The sequence below is a fragment of the Teleopsis dalmanni genome, chromosome 1 (assembly GCF_002237135.1).
Source record: "Teleopsis dalmanni isolate 2A chromosome 1, ASM223713v2, whole genome shotgun sequence".
In the NCBI taxonomy this organism is placed as follows: domain Eukaryota; kingdom Metazoa; phylum Arthropoda; class Insecta; order Diptera; family Diopsidae; genus Teleopsis; species Teleopsis dalmanni.
Window position 1 is genome coordinate 214,632,899 of NC_051846.1, and position 10,632 is coordinate 214,643,530.

General features: G+C 27.8%; 1 protein-coding gene across 1 annotated transcript in view; it reads left to right on the forward strand.

The window, feature by feature from the left end:
* LOC119671928 (G1/S-specific cyclin-D1) overlaps nucleotides 1-9,092 on the forward strand; it is a 42,834-nt gene extending 33,742 nt beyond the window's left edge. Inside the window, exons 3-5 of the mRNA XM_038082816.1 lie at nucleotides 4,377-4,551; nucleotides 7,701-7,846; nucleotides 8,693-9,092. Of these exons, the coding sequence (XP_037938744.1) occupies nucleotides 4,377-4,551; nucleotides 7,701-7,846; nucleotides 8,693-8,902 (531 nt within the window). The 3' untranslated portion in view covers nucleotides 8,903-9,092. The remainder of the gene's footprint in view (nucleotides 1-4,376; nucleotides 4,552-7,700; nucleotides 7,847-8,692) is intronic.
* The last annotated feature ends 1,540 nt before the right edge of the window (nucleotides 9,093-10,632 follow it).

The following is a 10,632-nucleotide window of genomic DNA, read 5'->3' on the forward strand; positions in this document are numbered from 1 at the left end:
ACTGGTTGCCACAAGAATGCACTTTTTTTTAACGTTTTTAAAGAAAGTGAAAACTCCAAGTTCACACTGAATTCTCTGTGTGCCTTAATCAACTTTTCCACATATTTTATCTTGTAATTTTTGTAAAAACAACAGGGCAAGAAATAAAAATATGTTTTTCAAAGGAAATAGAAAGTGGCAATTATAATTTTTTAGTTTTATGTTTAGTTTTATTAATTATTTATGTATGTAATAAAACAGTTGATATATGTTAGTACATAAAAACTGTGAGAAAAATATAGTTCCTCTGCAAATTTATTTAGTTCATTTGCGAATGTTTGTTTTTTATTTTGCATACATACTGTAGTTAAACATATATTTTAAATAAAAAATATTTTTGATTGTTCCTGTTGTTCTATCAACACATAATATTCTTTCTGTTTTTGAATATGCTGGAAAAATCAAAGTTTCTGATAATAATTTGTGTTAAGGAACTTTGTACATTTATCGGAATAATATAGCCAATTCATAAATGTAAAAAAATAGATTGTGAATGGTAAAAATTACACAAAGCTTTTTAGATTAACCGAGAGATCATTGAAAAGTTCTTTCATTCTGGACAACTTTCGAAGTCTAATCGATAAAATATGGTCCGCGATTTTAAAATATCCCTCTATTTAGTATATCATCTATATTTCTACCTAGAACATAGAACCAATCAACCAACCAATGCAAAAACAGGATGATTACTGTATGTTGTTAAATAATCGTACATATAATGTATATAATTGATTATATATGGTATACATATTGTGCTTACTTACATAATTATATTATGTTTAATATATAATACAATATAATATAGGTGAGATAGTTTGATATTGATAGCGGAGCAAGGTTTGCAACTTCATCATGAATCGTTTAACGCTAGAACAACGCTTCCAAATTGTGGAAATTTACTTTGGAAAAAATAAATTTTTTCGCGCAGTTTATATCGAAGAATTGTGTTTAGTGATGAAATTCATTTCTGGTTAAATGACTACGTCAATAAGCAAAATTGGCATATTTAGAGCAAAGATAATCCTCAAGCCGTTAACGAATCACTTAATATCTATTAAAATTGACTGTTTGGTGCGTTTTACACGCTGGCGGCATCACCGGTCCTTACTTCTTTCGAAATGAGGAAGAAGCTGCTGTTAGGGTGAATAGCGAGCGATAATAAGCCATGTTGACTGACTTTGTGTTTCCAAAACTTTGTCGTTTCTAAGATGGCGCAACTTACCATACAGCGCGGTTAGAATTATTGCAAAATCAATTTGGTAACAACTTTATTTTCAAAAGTGTGAGATTTAACGCCTCTCGAATATTTTTTATGGGCTTATGTTAAGTCATTAGTTTATGCCGACAAATCAGCAGCTCGTGAAACATTAGAAGCTAATGTTCATGCCACCATTGACGCCATACGGTCACATTTATTGTAAAAAATAATCAAAAACTGGACTGATCGAATGGGCCATGTAGGACCTCGTAGCCGAGGCGGACATATGCGGGAAGTCATGTTCAAAAAATAAATGCCATGAAATTATCTACATATAACATATCTATCTATATATAACATATCTATCTATATTTCTGTCTTGTATAATTATTTTAAGTTCTCACGCAGCTTAAAAAAGACATCCTTTCTCTTAGATATAAATACACATACCAATAATCAATATCAAGAGATCTAGAAGATTTTATTTTGATTTAAGCTCTTATCAGCAATCTTAACAAATATTATATAAATTGTATTAGAAAAAAATTAACCAAGGCTTCCATAGTATGTACAAACCTATAAGCGTAGGTTTGTGATCCTATATTCAATCGTATAGTTATATTCTCAAATTACCCTCGAACTTTTATAGGTTATTTCGAAAATAGTTACATTAATAAAGTTTTACAAGGCCATAAATTCAAACTGCAGAGTGTGTTATTTTGAGTAGCAGTTAGTTGCTCAACTGATGGCGACATCAAGGTGTTGACAAATGAAAACAAATACTTCATAGGTATCTATGAATTGAACATACAGTCTTATCATGATTGACTTATGTGTGTTATCACGAACTCTGAGCTCATAGCTATAAATGCATTATACTAGACTGCACTTCACATATATATACATATATTTCAGTTACGGTAAGGGTGGCACCAAAAGTGGGCTATGTTTTCATGTGTTTTCTTTTTGTAATATTCAATGTCAGTAGGTATTTATGCCAATACAGAATCTACTGTTTATGCACAATGTTGTTAACAAATTTTTAACTTCAAAGTTTACATGATTTGTGCACTGTTCGACCTACTTTTTGTCGTGGCAGTGCAAATTTAGCCTTTAAGTGGTAGATAGCTTAACTAATGTGCTATATTCATGCTATTGCACATAGGTTTCTTAACATTTTTCCTCTACCTCATTACTTTGAATAAGACAATTTCATAATCACATTATACTTTTCAATAAGTAATTTTCTTAAAACTCATGTAATTTGGGTATAGGATTTTAATCTTGCTAAAAACTGATTATATAAAGTCTAAAAGTATTATATTAGTTGTATTGTTGTATTGTTGATATGCAATTCCCTGATTAAAAATTCGCTGATAGAACACGACAGTATTAGTATTCATTTCTTTGCAAAAACGAATGTAACTATTATATTTTAATTTTATTTTATAAATATTTCGGTTCCGGGCGATAACAATTAGTAATATGTATATGAAAATTTTATATTTAAAAATTTACTTACGAACCTATGGAAAGAAACGTTTGCTATAAATTACATTTTTGTAATTAAAATTGTATATTTCCTTTTTTTTCGAGCAAATTAAATTATACGAGTACATTAATAAAAATTATCGCATTAAGTGTGTCACATATGCGGTATGTCGCCAGAGCAAAATTATAATCAAGCTCGGAAACTCCCACAATTTATACCTGAAAATGTACTCGTATACTCGCAGTGGTGCAGTGGTGCAGTGGTGCAGCGCTGCAGTGCGTGGAAAGTTTCAAAGAAAATATGTCGGTAGTTTGTTGTGACTGAGCCGATATTGGTATAGTTTCTTATCACCAAACACCTTACTTGCTAAATGTATGTTTTAATTGTAAATTTTACATTAATAAATTGATGGCATTTTGCGTGACGTTATGTTTGCGTATCTGGAAGAAGCATAGCTTCGGTTCTGTTTATTCTAATTTACATTGCAATGCTTATATTCGTGCGAATGCAATTAGAAAAGCAGTAGAATCGGCGCACAACTTAACTTGGCTAATGATGATAATGATGTAGTAGCCAGAGTATGCAGTTTGCATTTCTGCATGGTATGACGGAATATTTTACATTTTGTAACTGTTTAACTTTTTGTCTACCAATTAGCGTCATATATTCTATCGGAATGTGGTAAAGGAATGAGATATTTAGAAAAAAAAACTGTTGATTTTAAGAATTTAAAATGATAAAATTTGTATTGTTAAATCGCTTTTAATCGTTTTTTTTTTTTCAAATAATTGCTTAGTAATGTTTATAATCACAATATATATTGATTTCACGTTTCTACATTTGATATTATATAGCTGAAGTTAGGTTAAGATGGCGCGTGTTAACACTCTTACTCGGAGATGTTATGATATGCTTTAAGTAGTCAGGGAGAGACGACCTACACCAACCATGTGTTTAATATAGCTTCTTGTGTTAGTTTTTTAAAATCGTTTGGTCAATAGTCGGTATCTGTGCCGGACCACTGTGCCGGAACGGTCGTCGTAATTATAAAAAGGTAGATGTTCTTATATTATATATAGTAGAAACAATACGTGCAGCAATTTGTATTCTAACTTAAATAAAGGTGATTTTTTAAATTGAGTTATTAGCGAAACGTGGTAGCCACTTAACCACAATCGTAAATCATTTAAGATTTAAATCATACATAAATAACTGATATATACCTATCTAATTGAGTATATGAGATTTGAAGGAAATATTTGAACTAAAATGTTTATATAAAATTATTTAATTATTGCAGAAGTTTCAGTTAGAAATATTTAAAATACGAATAACTGCCGTATTTAGGATACAAGTTTTTATAGAAAATTTGACGAAATTAGCATTCCATTACTAAAAATTGTATTCAACTATAACTGCACAAATTTTTCATCATATAGGTAGTCATATTTTTGTTGTATATTATCTATCAAAACGTTTACTACCGAAAAAGCAAATTATATTATATTCTTGACTGACATCAATTCAACTTAAACATCAATTTTTAAATAAAATTTAACTTTCTAAGATCGACCTCTGTAGTAGTTTTCAATATTAAAATTTTTTAAGTTTTAAACTATTAAACTTTTGTTTTTATTTTATTTTCAGAAATGGGAACTTTTTGTCTTGAGCCGATTAGGCTGGGATTTGTCGTCAGTGACGCCATTAGACTTTTTGGAATTATTGTTAATACGCCTGCCCATTCGTAATACTGAATTTCCAGACATAGATGTGGATAAAGTGAGACAGCATGCCCAAGCATTTATATCACTAGCTGCCAAAGGTATGTTCTTAGTTAAAAAAATAATTTTTGACAAACATATATCAAATGTGTATTAATATAACAAATATTCTAAATTAAATAATGTCATGCAGGTAAATCTTAAGTAAAAGTTTGCACATTTAATTACACAAGTCCTAAGGTATCTAGATTTATTACTTGATCTAAATATATAGTAAAGAACTGCAAACAATACATTCACATAAATGAATAATTTGGTTTAGTTATATTTTGTCACCTTTTTAAATAAAAACGGATATTGACATACATATATAAAAGAAAACGACTACTGACCATTGTAAAGATTTTAATGTGTTACTATAAGATTTAAGATTGGCACACAACAGTACAATATATGTAGGTTTGGAATGCGTTAATATTTTCTGCAAATCGCTGTATTAAATCGAAGCGTAAATGCTGTAATGAATATGCGTTTGTGTATTTTTGATATATATTTTTATTTATTTTTGATATATATTTTTATTTATTTTTGTCCTAAAGTTTTAATTATAAAATCCTGTTTTGATTTTAATACTCGATAGTGCGGCTCCTAATGACTAAGGCCGTAGACAAAGTATTCTGTAAAATTCTTTTAAAGTATTAGCTGTGTAATTTTTATTAAGTATAAATATTATTTATATAAAATTGCAATTTCTCAATAAAACTATAATATTAGCTAGATCTGTGCTTAATCATGCAAATAGTTGCAGGATATCTTAAACTATACAAAAAGTTTTGGTGTAATTAAACAAATCAAATCACATAAAAGAAATGGTTATAATTTACGATACTAAATAATAAATAATATTATTCAGATATTATTTAGTGTGGGTGTTTTTAAATGGTCATCAATTATTTTATTTGGGACAAGATCATGTTTCATTTCATCATATACATAACATGTATATATATATATATTTTAGTAGTTTATTGATTAATAAATATAGAATAATTTCGAAGTCTTTAATTTGCAAAATATTATTGATTAACTAAGAAGTATTTCTGCAACATTGGAGTTTATCGATAGTAAAAAATGCTGCACATTTTTTATATAAATTTAATTTTTTAGTCCATTGTTACGCTATCCGATAAAATAAACCTGTATCCGTAAATGTATGAACATTTTTCAAAACATGTTACCTGAGAAGTGTGTGAGGTGGATTTAGTTAGTTAAAAAAACGTTTTTTTTTTGTTTCTTATGTTAGTGCTGTGTTTATAAATTAACAATTTTAATTTCTTAATCAATGTTATCTTTGAGAAATAAATTTGAATAAGGATAAGCCAAATTGTCTTTATCAAAATTAACAATAACAAAGAGTATACCCATATGTAGCTCCTCTCGCCACCTTCGGCGTTACTTCTCCAGTGTGTAATTTGCATAAAGTAGTCATTTAATAATTTTGACTAAAAACTAAAAAAAAATATGTTCGAGACGACGAAACCTTTTAAGGAAGGGTGTGTAAAATCCAGTTTATAAAGGAAATCTCTACAGAGTTTCGCATTTGCTGAACACTTATTTTTTGTACAAAATTCTTCTTTCAACTACAAAGTTTCTCGTAAAAATGTAAAGTAAGTATTGCGACCACCTATCCTTAAACTCAGAAAGTGTTACTGATTGGGGTATCTTTATTTTTGTATTTTTATTTTTATATTCCTGCGACGGTTATGTAGTCTTTTGATGAGGTAGCGTTGCACAAAGTATTAAAAAGATATAAGATACGACCAGACTTAAAAGAATTTTTGATAATTGGCTTATATTTAATGCTTTTCTCCTTACTCTACCTGCAGTACCACGACTTTGAATGTGATTTCATTAACTTGGCTAAAATCAGCACACATCGGCGAATAAAATCAAAGAAAATGTTGTTGACAATGTGAACAAAAGTAGTTCTTCGTTTAAGTGGATCGTTGAAAATTTTTTTGTCGTCGTTCACAATTTAAAATGATTTTGCTGTTATTAACTACAAACTAGAAATTAATTATGTACTTTAAAGTAAAAAGCAAAAAAAAAAAAAACTAAGTAACGTTCCTTTTTAGGAAAGGCAAAGGAATGAGGAGATTTTTTTTAAAATTCTCATTGGTTTTAATATGACAAAATTATTGAGAGTTTATTTATTATAAAGCAATCCAATTAAACCTATCTCTGTTTAAAATTAATTAAATATTATATACATGTTTATATATGAATTGTAGATGAACTTAAACATAAAAATAATGCATACGATTGGAATTCGTGTTTACAAAAAAAAATTTACCTCATTGGATTAGTCATTAAAATTTAATAAATTTTTTCAGTTTTCGCTTAAGAGATTTCTTTGTAAAATTGTACAAATAAAATCAATTTGAATCGCTTTTTCAGTGGGAGTTCGTTTATTGCACTCACACATATTTATTGATAAATAATAAGTATATTTTCAATGAATTTTGGTTTGTATGTTAGTACTGGTTGTACTGTTAGAATAGTGCTGCAAAATAAGCTGGTGGTTACTCAAACTATAACATATCATATTGAGACGGTCAGGGTGCCATGCCCTTCGAGTAGCTGCTACAGTTTCACACTCCTATTTCAGGCAAGCGTGACTTACGGCACAAATGTAATTTCAATAAAATTTTCGCACATACGACGAAATCTACTGATGCAGCCGACCCCGCCTAAATCGTATTGCATCCTGTCCCTTTATAATTCTACGAAGGCAACATTGTATTTAATTTTAATGTTTCTGTTTTCACAGTTTTTGCCGCTTCATACTGTTAATCTTTAACCTATGCATCGTAATTGCATCAATAAGTCTGCTCTTAAAATATGTGTGTATAAAGAGCAGAACTAAATTCAAAGTTAATAAACCTTTCATAGTATATCATATTTTATAATTGGTAATTAAATATTTCAAAAATATATATGCGGGCGTTGCCCTTTTTCATCAGCATATCGTTTTTCAGATTTTCTAGTTTGATTTTCTAGTTATTTGCAATATATGATGAGTTTTATTGATTTAAAAATTTGCAGATTATATCGGTTGTAGTTATATATATGAAGCATGAAGTTGTTTTTAAAAATATTTTCTATTTAAATTTTAACATTTTAACATTTTAACACACTAAAATGAATCTCATTTCAAAACTAATTGATTTCTTTCACTTCTTTATTTTAGAGCATTACTTTTCAAAGTATTCTGCCAGTACCATAGCCGCGTCAAGTATTGCTGCTGCTCTAAGCGGCTTGAATTGGCATGGGCGCTCTGGTCACAATTTACGTCATTTGTTAAATCTTCTAACAGATTTAACCAGTATCGCACAGGTAAGAACTGCTTAATTTTATAACATGCAAAAGATATTGTTTTTAGAAACAGATGTTTTTTTTATCAACATTTTGTGTAAAAAGTAGCCGGAATTTATAATTTGTAAAATTTGTGTAAAATATACTGCGTTTAACAAGAATTTGTGGCTAGAAAATCAACAAATGTTCTTTCGAGGCTGCAAGAAATGCGTTCCGAGTCGATTGTGGTCATAAACGTAAATTTAAAAAAGGAGTTAAAGACTGCACCTGAAATCAGTCTACAAAAATGTATGGAGGATTCAGTGAAGCAGGTGCACTGTTTTATTGCATTCGATGAAGCTTACTCTGAAGTCAATAAAATAAAATTATATTTATGTAAAATCTATTGTATAAATTTTTTCGTATTTTTAGATTCGATTGCAAATACTTGAATTATAAATAGATATTATTAAATAATAGATTCATGATTCATTTAAATGATTACTTTCAGTTATATAACAAAAATCGTTGTTAATTAAAATAACTTATTGAAAGAATATATGTGTATACAATATATTTAAAATGTTAAAATAATTGTGGGTGGATTAAATATAGTTGTAAAAAAACGTATATTCGAATATAATTAAAAATTTAATTGTCTTATTGTATTCCACAAATTATATTCCATTGCAATATTATGAAATGATACCAATATATAATATTATAGTATTTAATAAAATTTGGATTCGGTTTTAACAAGTTCTACAGATAATTTATGCTATTATATTATATTAAAAATGATTTTTTTACTGCTAATAATTGAATTTAAATTCTATTTAATTATGTTTAATGTTTAATGCTTTAATATGTTTGATTGTTTAATTTTAGGAATGTTTACTTGATTGCATGGTTAAAATGGAAGCAATATTTGAAGAGCACAGTCGAAAACTGCAGCCTTATATGGTGACGGTAGAAGCTCAACAACATAGTCATAATATTAATGCTACTACAAATGGAAATTCAAGGCTACCTGATTTAACACAAACGTGTAAAATGCAGGCTAACGCTCAGAAGGATATGCAGGATATAAAATTCTAAGCAATCCTTGCTAATCAAACAAAACTTGTTATATATTCGAAATTTTTTAATAATATTTAAATGAATTCTATTAAACAAATATGAAAAATATAAATAATTAGAAAGAAATGAATTTATCAGATGGGAATAATAAATCAATAACTAAGGGACGAAAGATGGAAAATCTGAAAAGAAAAAACTTTAATTTTGGTGCTTAAAAAAGTTTTAAAAAATGTATTCACTATTTAATATTATAATTATTTAATATAAAATTGTATTTTTCAACCATTTGTTATGAATTTTATATTTAAAAAAATACTAAATACATTAGTAAACCACTTATAAAGAAAATAGCAAAATATTATTGAAAAAGTAACATTTTAATCAGATAAATTGAAGTAACAAAACAATATTTAAAAAAAAAACAAAAATGTAACATAAAATAAGCTAAAGCTAAAATGTAACTAAACATGTTTTTGCTGAAATACAAAAAATATTTTCCTTAATTGTTAAAAAAGAATAGACTGAAAATGAAACATTTTTTTACTGCATAAAACTATAAAAGTTAATTACCTTTGTATATAGAAAATATTTTAAAATATACTGAAGCAAAGAAATATATAAGCGATGTATATGTAAAAAATTTATATAATTTAAAAGCAAAAAAGTAACAGTTACAGATCAGGAACTCCACTAAGGAGAAACTATGAATATAATTTTACTGCAGTTCCAAATCAAAAGGATCACATTAATGTGCATATCAAAGAGTGTGTAGTTTTCTTACAAAACATTTTTTATTATAGTTTTCTTGGAATTTCTGTGTCTTGAACTGCGTTTCAATAAGGAACTTGTTATCCTCGCTTACGAAAACGAATGGAATACCTTCAAAAGTGGTATTTGTAAAAAGTAATCATATATTAATTTTAAGTTTAGTTATAATAAAAATCAAACATTGTTTCCAATGAAGTTGGTGTATACTGATATTAGATGATGCGTGTCGCATCCAATATAAAACCACTAAAGATACGTGTACCAAAAATTTTATTGGAAACGATAGTGCAAATTAAAACTCAATACAACATAAAAGATGAACACAGAAGAAAGTCAATGCAATCCTAAAAGGGGAAAGTATTTAGATACGCTTTAACACAATTAAAAAAGTTATAAAAACTGCAATGAAATGCGTGAATTTAATGGCATAACTTTTGTTTTCTGATTTATGATATAAGATGAATTTTAAAATATTTGACGCAACTTAAATTTTGTAAATTTTTATTAAATTTTCAGAAAACTTCATTGTGACATTTTTCCACAGTGATGCATTTTTCCTTACCGATTTAATGAAGCTTGCAATGAAATAACTACAAAACAATTTATAGAACAGAACAGAACATAACAGAACTGAACTAAACAAACCAAAGATAACCAATAATCGTGAAAAGAACTTGAATTCAATTTACCTCATATAAATAAATAGATTTATTTATAAAATGCAGTGCAGGTTTTCGCGTAAATAAATTCAATGTATAAGCGCAATTTTTAAAATTCATTTTATTTAAATCGAACGAACCACTACAAAATTAACAAATTCCAAATTGTATAATTGAATATCTACAAAGAAATTGTAGATGACATTTTATTCATTTAAATGGAAAAAGTAACAAAAATGCAGTCACAATCGTAAAGGCTTCAAATTAAGCGCATAGGAGTATAAACTTTCTAACCTCAACAAGCTCATGAATTATTAGTTC